At 43.8% G+C, this 14120-nt stretch overlaps 1 protein-coding gene across 2 annotated transcripts in view; it reads left to right on the forward strand.

Moving 5' to 3' along the window:
• ahdc1 (AT hook, DNA binding motif, containing 1) overlaps nucleotides 1-14037 on the forward strand; it is a 28694-nt gene extending 14657 nt beyond the window's left edge. Inside the window, exons 3-7 of one of the 2 annotated variants that reach the window (XM_044138666.1) lie at nucleotides 150-341; nucleotides 570-1867; nucleotides 2837-4539; nucleotides 4741-6409; nucleotides 9729-14037. In XM_044138666.1, the coding sequence (XP_043994601.1) occupies nucleotides 674-1867; nucleotides 2837-4539; nucleotides 4741-6403 (4560 nt within the window). In that variant the 5' untranslated portion in view covers nucleotides 150-341; nucleotides 570-673 and the 3' untranslated portion in view covers nucleotides 6404-6409; nucleotides 9729-14037. The remainder of the gene's footprint in view (nucleotides 1-149; nucleotides 342-569; nucleotides 1868-2836; nucleotides 4540-4740; nucleotides 6410-9728) is intronic. The other variant, XM_044138668.1, reaches the window with a different exon arrangement.
• The last annotated feature ends 83 nt before the right edge of the window (nucleotides 14038-14120 follow it).

The following is a 14120-nucleotide window of genomic DNA, read 5'->3' on the forward strand; positions in this document are numbered from 1 at the left end:
AATTCACACTGTGACATCATGTACTAATCACTTATTCTCTTTCTCTTTGTGCTCCTCCCTTCTCCACGTGTCTTCCCCTCCACCTTCTCCAACTACTCTGTCCCTTTTCTCCTTCTGTCTGTCTCCGTCTTCTTTTTCTTTCACTCTAGCAACCATGGGCAGAAGACAGAGCCAGGGAGAAGAGAGAGAAAAGTCTGTGAGCTCTCCACTGCAGTATTGATGACCCAATGATCCCCTGCAGAACAGAGCCAGTCAGGCAGACCGAGTCAGGCTCGCCTCAGAATCAAAAATCAGCGCCACGGCCGTTTGGTCCGAGCAACCGACTGAGTGGGGTATGAATGGTAAATGTAATCTAATTTTACAATGCTGGTGTGTGGGTGGCACAGTTAATAAAAGAGGGTGCATTACAGAGTAGGATTTTGGCACGTTGCCAAATTCGTTGACTGTCTGGTCTGTAAAAGTTTAGCAGCAGTAAGAAGAAAGAAAGTCTTTCCCAATTTCTGAAATTCAACTCGAGGGTGTTGACATATTTTAACCGTCCTGGTTTTTATTTTTATTTCCATCTTTAGGTGTAAAAATCTTCTGCCCCTACAAGCTGTTGAAAGTTTCATACAGAGATAGCTGAAACCATCTCTTCACATCCTGCGTCACAACCTGCAGAACTGTCCACTGGATGAGTGGCTCATCGGATCCTCAGCATTCAGGCCAAACTGGCGCTCCGGCATGTCGTGGGGAGACGCGGCCAAAGAAGAAGGGTTTTGTGGTTAGACTGGAGAAACTGGAAAGAACTGAGTCCTGGACAGGGGAGCTCACACTCCATGGCGCGTTCCAAGATCCATTTCATGATGGACTGGCACTTGTAACTTCTGACATTGCCCCCGCCTCCCCATCCACCCTGGCAACTGGTGCTCACCTGCTGGAAAGGCTGGGGCACGGCATCTACCTGCAGAGGCACTCTGACACCTGCATGACAGCCGAGGCAGACACGTTTTCAGAGACGCTCAGAAACTTGCAAGCACATGTAGACCCAGAGGTTCATGCAGAAGCTTTCTCAAACCCAGACAACTGTGGAATCATGGAAATCAGCAATCACAGTGATTCTATAGACTCAGAACTCTCTAAAGCTCTCACAGTAGAGGCCATGAACACAACTTCACCTCAGACTTTGCCTTTGGCGATTGGCAATCATCCTGCAACTACCAATCCGCTGGAGGCCCCCGCAGCCCGGACTGCGGAGTTTGACACGCCCTCAAACTACGCTCCACTCCCCTCTGGCCCTAACCCAATAACGGTGCCTTCTTCTCTACCCGTAGAGACAGAGAAGAAGTATGCACTCCGCAGCTCTGGGCGTCCTCGCTTCCCCTTGCACTTGCGTAAATCCTCTCGGCTGCATCGAAGCATTGAGGATGGGGGGAAAGGATCAGGCAGGGACAGGGGAAGAGAAGAGGAGGAAACATTAGAGGAGAAGATCTGGATGGTTAAAGAGGACGAAATCACTGCAGATGCTAAAGAAGAGCGGTCTTCTGTGGAGGCTGTTCTACCTGCACCTACTTGCCATACAGATATGCCTCTTACTCCGAGTGAACCTAAGCCTGCTCCCAAACCTCTACTTAAGCCTGGGCCCAGACTTGGGCACAGACCTGGACCTAAATCCAGGTGTAAGCCTCCGCTGAAATATGTGCACAAAGCAGCTCCTAAGAGTATTTTAAAGCAACGTCTGGCAGCACAGGCCCTCCGCCAGAGTGCTGCCTCTCATCTCACATTTGAATCGGCTCCACCTGCTCCTTTGTTGACTATGAAGGAAGAAACTGGTGCAGGCATGGGGCTCTGTCCTCCAAGTAACAGCAAAAAGGGCCGTTATGTTGGTGTAAGTGTATTAACATTAACAAATAAAGTGCCTTGCAAAAGTGCTCCCAACAAAATGAACCTTTTCACAGCTTGATTTGTGCTGCAACCACAAACGGTGGTATATTTCAAATTGATACATTTCGTTTTTACAAAGAGCTCAAAATTTGGTATTCTGCCTTTTTAGACAAATCTTTGTAGAATCACATAGTGTCACATCTTCTGCAGCTCCCAGCAGGTTTTCTTCCAGGCTACTCCCTATTTAGCTTCACCTGTCTTCAAGTCTGACTAACCTTCTTGCCTCTGCTGAAAATAAGCATCCCCAGAGTATGGGGTTGCCTCCACCATGTTTCATTGTGGTTCTGGTGTGTTCAGGGTGTTGTGCAGTGTTAGTATTTTTGCTACATACAGGGTTTTGAGTGTAGGCCAAAAGATGTAGTATCACTCTAAGAAAAGAACCTACTGCCTATAATTTGTTGTGTCCCCTAAGACTTATGGTAAACTACAAACAAGGCATCCTATGCCTTTCTCTCAGCAACAGATTTCTTCTTGCCTCTTTTCCATTTAGGCCAGATTTGTAAAATGTACAACTCAACATTTTTCCACCTCAGGTGTGGATCCCTTCAGCTCCTCTGGCCTTACCATGAAACTTTTGGCGTCATCTATGATTAGTGCTTTTTTGTCAGCTCTGTAGATTTGCAGCTGTTTTACATGCTTTTGGTTTTTGAACGATTGAAATAACCTATGTAAGTTATTCAAAGTTGTGGATGTCGTCCTTAAGCGTCTCCGTAACTGCAAGTTTGTCTGTTTACATAATGTCAACGTAACGTATTTGTAGTTTAAGCAATATTTAATGTGAGAAAAGTTCAAAAAGTCTGAATACTTTTGCAAAGCGCTGCCTACATATCACTGTACTATAATTTCTTCTTCACTCAATCTTAAAATACATATAAATTAATCCTTTGTTTTCTATTTCTCCATTACTCAACAGGTAAGGAAGATTGTTGTAAAGGTGCCTCGCATTCCTGTCAGCCTAAGTCGCCGACAGAAGAGCTACAAAATTTCCAGTTTGGAAACAGTTATGGGGACTGAGAAGACTAATGACGGCAGTCCGGAGGGGTCTGAGGCGACACGAGAGCCAACAGCACTCCTCCGCATGAAGAACAATGGGAAAAGTGTGATGGTCATGTTTCCTCCTGGAGAGCTCCCTGTGATTCTCAAACGCAGGCGGGGGCGACCTCCTAAACAGGCTTTACCGGGAATACAGGTCGAAGTACCCAGTGCTGGGACTGCTGGGATTACTGGAGACCAGCCCAAGAAGCCCAGGAGGCGACGTCGGACTAAACTCCCCTGTCCGTTTCCCTCCTACGTTAATGACACAAATGATGTGAAAGCTGAATATGGGGATGTTCTCTCCAAATTGGCATTTTTAAACCGCCAGCCCCCTGCCACTGGTCGCTGCTCCCCTCCTCGTTGCTGGACACCAAGTGAGCCAGAAAGCTTTCACACCCCCCTGGAAAATCCTGGAATATCCACCCTGCTCCACAGGCTCACCGGGTCTAGGCGACCCAGAGGTGGCAGAGGAGGGGGGCTTGGCAGAGGTGGAGGAGCAGGAGGGGGCATCATGGGCAGTGAGTGCAATAAAAGCACATTCAGTGACTTCTTTGAATCTATTGGGAAAAAACGAAAACTGAACCTCCTGTCTCAGCATGGATTACCGAGGAAAAGACGGAAGGGTGTGGGAGGAGGAGTGGGTAGGGGAGGGGGCATGGTGGGAACAGAGCCTGGGGGCGAGAAAATTGTCAGACGGAGACGAATGAGAAAAAATGGTGCATTTAAAGGGGAAGTGATGTCCATGGGGCAGGACTGGCCCAATGGGACAGGTGGATGGGACGAGGAGGGGGCTATGGATAAGGAAAGAGCTTTGGGTGGGTATCAAATCTGTGGATCTTCAAGGGGGGGCTTCTCCAGCTGTAATGTTGGACGAGGAGGGGCCTACAGTGGTCCAGCTGGAAGCAAAGGGGGTGGGCTAGCAGGAGAGGACTCACAAGGACTATTTGCTGGGTATTTTCGATCCCTCCTCGATTCTGATGACTCCTCAGACCTCCTGGACATCTCCTCCCAGTCGGACCCCCGGAAATCTTCATCTTCTGCCTATGATCCATCCAGCTCGGCGGCCTCTCACAGCTGGTCTCCTCCATTCCCCAAGTGGAGCACTAAAGGAGCAAATGCAGGGGTGGAAGGTTCAGCACAGGCACACTGCTCCTCTGCAAGACCCCCTTATAGCTATGGAAGCTTAGCCCAAGTATCTCCCACCACCTCTACGTATCCTAAATCCACACCGCCATCTCTTTCACACTCTCCCAGCTCCCCCCACCCAGCCTCTTATGGTCACTACCCTTCTGGTTACTCCTGCTCTCCACCCGTAGGGCCACAGAGGTCCTCTGACTGCAGCTTTGGATATGGTGGCAAAGGGACACCTGCCAATCAGATAGGTTATTTGAACTACCAGGGAGCAGCCAAGCGAGGCTTCAGTGGCTATCCAGCAGTAAGCCATTCCTCCATGGGGAGAGGGGAGTCAGCAGGACCCACATCACCTGGAGGAGGGTACATGTCTGTGGCCAAAGGGAGCCCTTTCAGCTCCTCTGCCACAGAGGGCTACAAACAGTACAACTCCAACCAGTGGAGCTGCAGGTAACATGATTAAACTTTTAGATGACAAGGTTCCAGTGTGCTCTAGAAAGTATTCACCTATTCATCCTTAAAAGGGGTGTTAAAACTTTGAATCGTATATATAACTGTTTCTGATTGGTGGAACTGTAACATCAACTTGTGAAATCTAAAATATAGTTGAATGTCAAGTGTATAATTTGCTTGTATGATCTCTTTCCTCAGGCAAGCTTTTGGTCTTTGGTCAGCAGACAACTTTGGGTCTCAGTATCATGGCTATAGTGAATATGGCTCCAATGAGTCCAAAGACATCTTGGATATCTCAAACTACACCCCCCAGAAGGCTAAGCGACCACCGTTTCCTGAGAGCCTGTCAGAATCCTCCTCGGACTCTTCACACGTTGGCTCAACAGCGCCTGTTATCGGACCCAGCTCCACTGGAGGCAGCTATAGGCAGAACGAGGCTGCCTCTGTGAGTGCAGGCCAATCGAGTCTGTCCAGCCTGGAGAAACTAATGATGGACTGGCATGAGAGTGCTTCAGGACCGTCATACAACTGGAGCCAGGATGTCCTTTTCCAAGGTGGGGGGACGAGCAAACCCGGCCGTGGTCGCAGAAAACGGACTGAACTGCATTTAGAAAAGGAAGGAGGTTCTGCCTTACATTCGGATTCACCGTCTAGTCCTTCCCCGACACCCGCTCCAGGACCTAAGCGGGGAGGGGCTGGAGGACGGGGAAGAGGCTCCAGAGGAGGTAGAGGAGGACTATCTTCATGTCAGAGAGAGCGTCCAACTGGGTCCAAAGGCAGAGGCAAGATGGCCTCTGTGTCAGGAGCAGGACTGATGGTGTCAGCTGGAGGTCCAGAGGGTTCTGGGTTGTTCCAGGAGGGGCTGGATTATTACAGTGGAGACAGTAGCAGTCTTTCTCCACTGGCCACACCTAATCCTGCTCCACCTTCCAGCTACCTCCAGGATACCTGTGAGTACCCCTCCCCTTACTCAGCCCATCCTTCCACTCCGTCCTCTGAAGAGCGATATCCAGCCTTATACCCTGGTGAATCCTCCTCTTCCCTCTCACCCAGTGTGTCGTCTCCCCCTTACCCCCCCAAGCCCACCCCTCCTCCGACCCAGCCCTACCACCTTCTCCCATCCAGGACCTTTTCCCCCTCTTGCTCCCCCTCGCCACGTTTGACCCCCCACTGCGGCACAGCGCTCAGCCCATCGAACCGACCTCCTCCGAAAGACCCCCAATTCTCCCAGTATGACTCCCCCAGCTACTGCAGCTCTCCTTATTGGTACGGACAGACATCACACAGCGGCAGCCCCAGTCCGCACTCAAACACAACTGTGCACGCCCACAGCAATCCACACGCAAGTCCTCATGGAAATGCACATGCTAACTCCCTCGCTAGCCCAACTGTAAACACGCACACACACATGAGTGACACACAACACCAGAGCCACACAAATCTGAGCTCACACACCAGCACTCATCCAGCCTCACACCTCCAAAGCAGTCAGCCCCACCTTAACGCTCACCTGCCCGCCCTCGCACACCCCAACCCCAGCCCTGGCCTGCTCTCCCACTCAACACCTGGGCTTTTTGAGGAGCGCAGCCCTTCCTCTGCCATGGCCCCCCACAAGCGGGATTTGGTCCCTCACAGCATGAGCACAGGCCTTCGCCAGGGTCCCCTCCCTCATTCCCCTTATTCCAAGCCTCCTCTAGACGCCTCACCCCATCAGGAGGACACCAGTGGCTACACCCTGCCCCAGCAATCCTACCAGGGCGTGGGACACCGCTATCCCCCCCAGACCGCTCAGGGTGGAGGGGTGTTGTGCCAGCTGCTGGACCCAGCCAGTGATGACAGCTTCAGTGTCACCAGCCTGTAACAGCAGGTGAGTTAGTAGAACATCCATTCATTCTTTTTTAGACAAGCATTGTATTATCCAAGAACACAAAACTACTAAAGTGTGTTTATTTGAGCACCTGAAAAACCATGAGAAAATGAAATGGAATTAAATAAATAACACTTCTCATCCTACAGTAATCACATGCAGCACTAGCAACTGTAATTTTACTCACTCAAGGATAAAAAGACCAGATAATCTTTCCTGCTGAGCTATAGATAACACCTACAGCTGATAATCCAGGTGTCTGAGAGAGCAGACAGTATCAGACAAAGGACCAAATATGATGTGGTCCAGTCAAAATCCAGACCATAGTCCCATTGAGAATCTGCAACAAGACTTTAAAATCTCTATCTTTACACATTCTATACATCCAATCTGACTGAGCTTAACCAATTTTGTAAAGGATGAATTAACATTTAATTCTCTTGATGCGATTGACTAAGCAAAAGATGCTCACACAAACCAGGAATTCAGCTGATATTTAAAATCAAATGCACTCAACAGTTTTTAGATTTTTTTTTTTTTTTTTTTGTAAATCAATTTTGAAATCATTTTACTTCCAGTTCAAGATTATGCACCAGCGCAATAGTAAAAATTCCAAACATTTTAAGGGGTATTAATACATTCAAATTTAAGTAGATAATAAATAACAAGCTTATTTACCATCTATTTAAAAGACCGATGTGTTTGTCATGTAAAAAACTGCATTAGATTAACTGTGTTACGTTTAAGTTAGGAAAACGTTACTATGAACCTCTGAACTCACCACTGCTCCTTGAATACCACTCAATGTGTGCTTTTGTGTGCAGTTGTTCTGTGCTACGAAGAAGTGTTTGGCTACACTAAAGTTAGAAGCTATGGCGATGGAGGAGCTAGTTTATAGAGGCAAACTATAAGCACAGACAAAACATTTAACTGAGGAAGTAATATAGGAACCACATGAGCCGATGTGAGTTGAACCCAAGACACTTATGACATTTGTTGCTACAGACACTGCCTGGAAAATGACTGTCAGAACAAGAACTACAGCTCAAGAGGCAATATCTCAGTAATTAATTTTAAGGAGATCAATAGCAAAGTTAAATTTCTGAAAAAAAGAAAAAAGAGCATTTTGACTTTATAAGCAGTTGACTCAAAAATTGGTTGACATCTATGCCCAAAGAATATCCATCTGTTGAACAGAACATTTTTCTAGAAGGATTCTACCTTTTTTACAAAACCGACCAGAAAGAGAAAAATACATTTAAAGCAACATACATCCTCGTTCCTGGGAAAGTAAATTTGTTCCAGTGTCTGGCCCTTTAATGCCTTTAACCAAGTCAATATGTCCACTTGGAAACAAAACGCCGGCAACTCCAGCCTTAGAAGAATACAGTGTGACTTGTGAGCAGAAGAAGGACCAGATGTGGAGCTACAGTCAGAAAATTCCTTATAAATCAACTAAAGTGACAGCGATGCCTCTTCCAGCTTCTGTGGGTGCTGCTTCCAAAAATGTTTTTTTCATCATTCAATAAAATATCAGGCCTTATGTATAAAGTTGGGGGATTTATGGCACTTGTTACTTTTTTTTTTCCTTCACTTTAAACATTATTGTTTCAAAGTTTGGAAATATTGATCATGGCCAATAACGTCACTAATCATTTATTCAGCCATTGTTTATCCAGAGTGGAACGAATTACAACATGCAAAGACAATACCAAATGAAAAATGTCTTATAGATGATCTAAAATGTCAAAATTAAACATGCAACATCTAATATATACTTGCGCCCCCACCAATATTTGGCTAAACATTCAACAGTACGTTGAATTTTGACCAGATGCATATTTCATTTATCTGGTTTCCTAGCACAGATCTGGCTTTTAAGTACAGTTTAGGGTTGAAGTTGTTCTTTTGTAAGTCCCTTCAAAAGGCTAATGTCAGTCTTAATCCGCTCCCAAACAGTTCTGATATGTATTTGGGATTGCTGTCCTGTTCAGGCAATTAATTGTGTTCAAGTGTAAATTAAATGAATAAACCTGTAAACCCATGATGGAAGAAAATTGGTTATAAAACACAGGAACAACAATGCAGCGAGGCCTGCAACAAATTAGTGACTCACTCAAGCTGGAATGAAATTTGCAGCCGTCCACAGGTAAAAGACAAATGTCTTCTGGAGAAACGCTTCATGTTCAGACAAGACAAAGGTTGAGCTATTTGGCCACAATGACAAGAAGTAAGTGTAAAGGAATATGTAAAAACCTAAGAACACTGAAGCAGCTGTCGGGCATGGTTGTGTCAGCATCATGCTGTGGGTATGTTTCAGTGCAGAGGTGCATTGGTATTTTGATCTTATTACAGTGCAATGATCCATATATCAAAGCATATTTTTGAATTAATAAGTAAAAAAATGTATCAATTCAACACTTAAAAAACTGGTTCTATGTCAGGAAACAGACGATGTAAAATACTCACTCAGAATTATGCCTGGATTTATTGAAATCTCCCAGTTGCTAAGGAACATTTATCCAACTGTATTGCTTGCTCTTTATTGTGCCAGGTGTAGAGTTTTTCTGACATGATGTGATTGCTTATGGATCATTCCATTTTGCTTGTTTTATCTCTGAAAAAAAAAGAGGTTAGACACTTCTGAAGTCCCTCTCCTATAGTCTACGCTGCCTGAAAATACAAGTGTGGAATGCATAGGGATCCACTGTCAGCTCCGATTCAGCCAAATGCGGCAAAGGTGGACGGATATTGATTGTGGTTACAACTTAATAACAACCCAAAATTTAATGTGAAGTAGAAGACTCTGCAGTGGCCGAATCAATTAGCGTATCGCTGCCCAGCTGAGCAGCGTTTAAGTTGTTGAAAACAAACAAACGTCAGAAAACAGTTATAGATGGCTTTGGGATAGCTTTTTGCCAAGCTTCACCACAATAGATCTGCTAATTCTAGACTTCAGAGAGTGCTGTTTGGAAAGAGATTTTTCTCTTTACTACATCAAATCGAACAATGTTATTCAAAATGTTCTTTGTGAAAGCAATTCATTTTCTTCCAACTATATTTATTTGATAGTGTTAGTGAAATATACTGTAGCTTCTGGTTGTAAAGTGTCAAAATAGAAAGATGTTCACTACTTTTATAAGGTACTTTGTGCTAATCATAATCCTAAATATCTTTAAAATTTGCTAAAAATATGGCAAGTCTCCGAATACCTTTTTCAAAAATGATTTTACAAAAGTTCTACAATGTGATTTCCAATTTCAAAATATGTTTATATCTTTACATTTTTTTTTCTCCCTCTTTCTGTGCTTCTTCTCAGGTTCGAGTCAAGCTTTTACAGATTTGCAAACATATTTTTTAAAGGGAACTTCTTTGTGAGAGACTGAACTGAAGGGTGAGAATTTAGCTGCCAGCCTTGGACAGTAAAGCTTTAATTCTCCAGCACTGACAATCAAGATCAACCCATGAAACTCAAGCATGCACGTATACGAAAACACGCGCACACTCGCGGCACTCTCTCAGACAGACACGCACACAGGCAAATGAGGAAAAAAAAAAACCCACACACACACACACCCACACACAGAAACGCATGTGCAGATTAGATCACTACCTAACCATGATCATACGTGAGCACTCTGTCCTGGACCGAGAGGGAACGGCCAAGAGGAATCTGACAGACAAAGTCCAGACGGCGGTGGACAGAGATGAAACTATATCCCCATCCCTTTGGGTCCTTCTGTGACACATGCAGTATCTCGCCGACTCCTTTTCCATTTCTGTTCTGCAGTATAGACAAATTAGGATCACTCTGCTTTCTCTCTCTCTCTCTCTCTTTCTTTCTCTCCGTTTCGCTCTTTCTGCTCCTGTCTCCAAAACTTCTCCATTTACCGCTAAAGCCAGCTGCAATGTTCTGCACTCAAACCACTCAACTGTCTTGTGCCGCAACCTGAGCCGCATCTGAGCCCAAAAATCGACTTTTTCCTTCTTCTTCTTTTTTTTTTTTTTTTTAAATACCATGAGCCTAGCCAAACGTCCCGCTCTGTGCACTTCTTCTTGATGTTTGTGTCCCATAAGAGAAAAAGCAGACTAAATCAGTTTCTGCTCTTCAAATACCAGCATCTGTACATACGACTTCAGCTCCAAGACCGCGGGGAGGATGGTGGCAGAATGGGGGTGGGGGAGCCATTATCAACTTTCCTCTCGTCTGCGTCTTACCGTGATTTCTCTGCTCTGATAGGGAGGGGAGAAGAGAAGTAGGAGGAGGACTGCAGCTTGGAGACTCAACATCCTGTGTTTTGCTGTTTTAACTACAAGGGAAAGAGACACTGAAATTACACAATGGCCCCAAAGAGACTTGTTTTTTTTTTTGTGCGTGTGTGTGTGTGTGTGGACTCCAGACAGGGGATGGATTTGCGTGACTGCAGTGATGCATGTATTTGTGAGTTTGTTTGATTTTTTTCCTGAATGCGTGTGTGTGGGTGCGTGTATGCGTGTGTGTGTGTGTGTGTGTGTGCCTGTGGGGTCTAAAGGATTGAGGCTCCAGAGATGACAAAATCTTGGTGGGGCCTCATTTCTTTCTTTCTTTCACTCTCTCCCTTCTTTTTTTCGTGGTCTTGTGTTGTTTGGTGGTTTTTGTGCTGCAAAAAAAAAAAAGAATTGTATATCTGTCTGTTACATATCATGTATGTATCTGAGGTGCAAAATATTTAAATACACATTACGTTCTTGCCATTGGTAAACTTGTCTGTCTCGTGCAGTTTCTTCAGCAGATAAGAGGAGGTGTTTTGCGTGTGATTTGAGAGCCTTTGTAAGCGCCGGGCTTTGCCTGCAACTGTGAGGGAAGGAGTTCAAACAAGGACACGATTCGACGGGGAGTAAAAAAAAAGAGGGGAGGAGAGGAATGAGTGATGAGGAGAGTAATGCGGGATGTGCTGGTAGCTGGAAAGGAACCAGACGGAGACAAAAAAAACTAAAAAATGCAGAAGAGGGTTTAAATGGGTTTAAAAATATATAAAAAAATATATAAATATCCCTGCTGTAAGACTTAAAGAAGAAACTGTAAAAAGGGTCAATCAAAAAAAGAAAAGAAAAAAAAAGGGGTGGGGGGAAGCATGTTTAGAAGGTAACTTGCTGATGGACAGAAATATTGTAAATCCACAGCTTGTGTGTACGCGTGTGCCAGACGGACGCGCAGAGTGACAGCGAGTGAAAGCAGATGGGGGAAGTTTACGGGCCGCAGATTGTGTACAGTTTGTCAACAGGCTGATTAAATAGACTCAGACATGGCCGGAGGAAACGTGTTTGCTGTGACATTCCACTGTATGGCAGAGGGGGGACACGTTCTGTCAACAACGCGACATGACAGACAGAACGGCTGGGAGGAGGGGGGCGGGGCATCTGCTCTTTCTTTCTCACTTTTATGTTCTTCTATGTTTGTATAAAACATTGACATTTTATCTGCATTTAAATAGCTGGTAAAGTCGCTGCTAACTGTAATCCATCTGTACCCTGAAGCTAATCCACATGGCGCTCTTTGTACAATATTTGGCTTCAATATAACATTTTTACATTTGAGGGCACTTTACTCTCTCCATTGGTATTCGGTAGTTCAGTTGGTTTACATACTGTTGTATTCCACAAATTATAGAAATTTATAACAGTAACTCAATTTACTAAGCGTAGAGATTAATTACACATCGATAGACGTTTTAAAGCCATTATTTCTGTTAATTATTATGATTTTCTGCTAACAGCTAATTAAAATACAGCACTAAGATTGCTTTACACCAAACCAACAAAAAATATTCTTTAAACAGAAATGTGGGCTTGATGTTGCAAAGTAGGTTTAATACCTGATTAAAGGTTGTTATTTCAGAACGCACTTTCTAATTTACTGAAACTTTCTAATGCCAATTTTCAGTGAATATTATCCGAAGGCAGTGGAAAACACAAGTAGATCTAATTCATGTCCAGCTATAAGGAATCAATTCGGTGTAAATTCAGACCTGAATACAAGCAGTCATATGCAGTCACATTCAGATGACCATTTAAACAAAATTGGTAAAAAGTTGCCAACTATGTGAGACGTTGCCTTTGCAGGGTTCTTTAATCCTGAGCAAGCAAGTGGTCATAGTGGAAATGAAACAATCCTTTTTAACAGGAAGAAACCTCCAGCACAACTAACGTCAGTGGGTGCAGCCATCTGCTGCCAAATATGGAAACACTGAACCAGGGGTACCTTTTATGAGACAAAGAGAGTACACAGGGCTAATGGCAGCAATTTTAAATTAGCTGATGCTGCGCAAAAATGAATGCATCTCTCTTGACAAATTTCACAACCAATAAACGTTGCACACGACAGCATTTGCAACAGGATAACAAATGTTTATGAGAAAGGTTAAAAAGAAAAAAGGTTTTCAAAGCTGGCAAGAACCCAATATTCCTACGTGGCGCCGTCCTTCAGACTAACTAGAACAAAAAAAACAGTTTTAAGTGCTTAAATTAAAACCACAATAAACAAGACTCAACTGGTGAGACACTTGGGGACAAAGAAGCAGTTGGATGAATATTTGGTGTTTTAGTCCAAAAAAAAAAATCAAACTAAGATACAAATATCTAACTTGAGTGTTACAATGATTGGTAAGCATTAGATATCTTGATTAAAAAAATACTTTAACATTTTAAGGAGGTTTCTTTTATAAAATCCAGATAAACAGAGAATGCCACAGAACTGAAAATAGCCCCCAAAAATTTGGAGTTTCTACAATCATCTAGATTGCTGAAACCTAAAAGATGAGGCAGTTTCTTGACCAAAGCTCTTCGTCCTTCTGGCTCATCATTTCTCAACACAAAGAATCACAAAGCAGCAATGGCTGAAACTCTGCTCAAAGTTCACTGCGAAGATTACAAAGAACCTGGCAAACTCAACAGCGGCGTAGCCATTTAGATATTTCCATTACGGATGCTCTATGAGTAAAATGTGCCCCATCTTATTCTTGTTCAGAATAAAATGGGGCATCTTTGCTTATAAAATGAGGAAGATGGATATTTTTCTTCAGTTAGGCTACTTCCTAAATGAATTTCTTAGTGATATAATAAAGATGGGACACAGTAACTGAGAGGCATCATCATTCAAACATAAACTGAAATATTTATGGCATAGGTTATAAATATGAAAAGAAAGAAAACGACAGCACCAAAGCATTTATAGCAGCAAATGCAAATTAAAAATCAGCCCGAGCTTATGTGGTTGAATGAAAAATGGGCCAATGTGAAGCTATTTGTAAAAATAAAATACTTTCATCCATAAATAAAGAAAAACTTTAAAAGATCTTAAGAAAGCCAGCAAGAAAATATAGTCATTCAAATATTAATATTGAGAAAATAGAATATAAGCGACTACAGTCAGTGGACTTTACTGTAGCTACGCTATGGCAGTTCTGTCTGAGATACGCTTTTCAACAAAATTAATCTTTATCTTTTAAATGTGAATCCTGTGTAAGTATGTGTGTTTTTTCTTTTCTCATCACCTGACAGAAAACTATTTTTCTTTGCCTACATTTGGTACTTGTTGACAGTTGTTAGATAAATAAAGTAGCTTTTTAAGGGGACCACTGCTGACTGAAGAATGCGCCTTGTCATCACAAGTTTCCCCTGAAGGTTACAAGGAGGAGGAGGAGGAGGAGAAGGCCGGGGACGAAGGGAGGGG

This window comes from Gambusia affinis, linkage group LG14, assembly GCF_019740435.1.
Source record: "Gambusia affinis linkage group LG14, SWU_Gaff_1.0, whole genome shotgun sequence".
NCBI lineage: Eukaryota > Metazoa > Chordata > Actinopteri > Cyprinodontiformes > Poeciliidae > Gambusia > Gambusia affinis.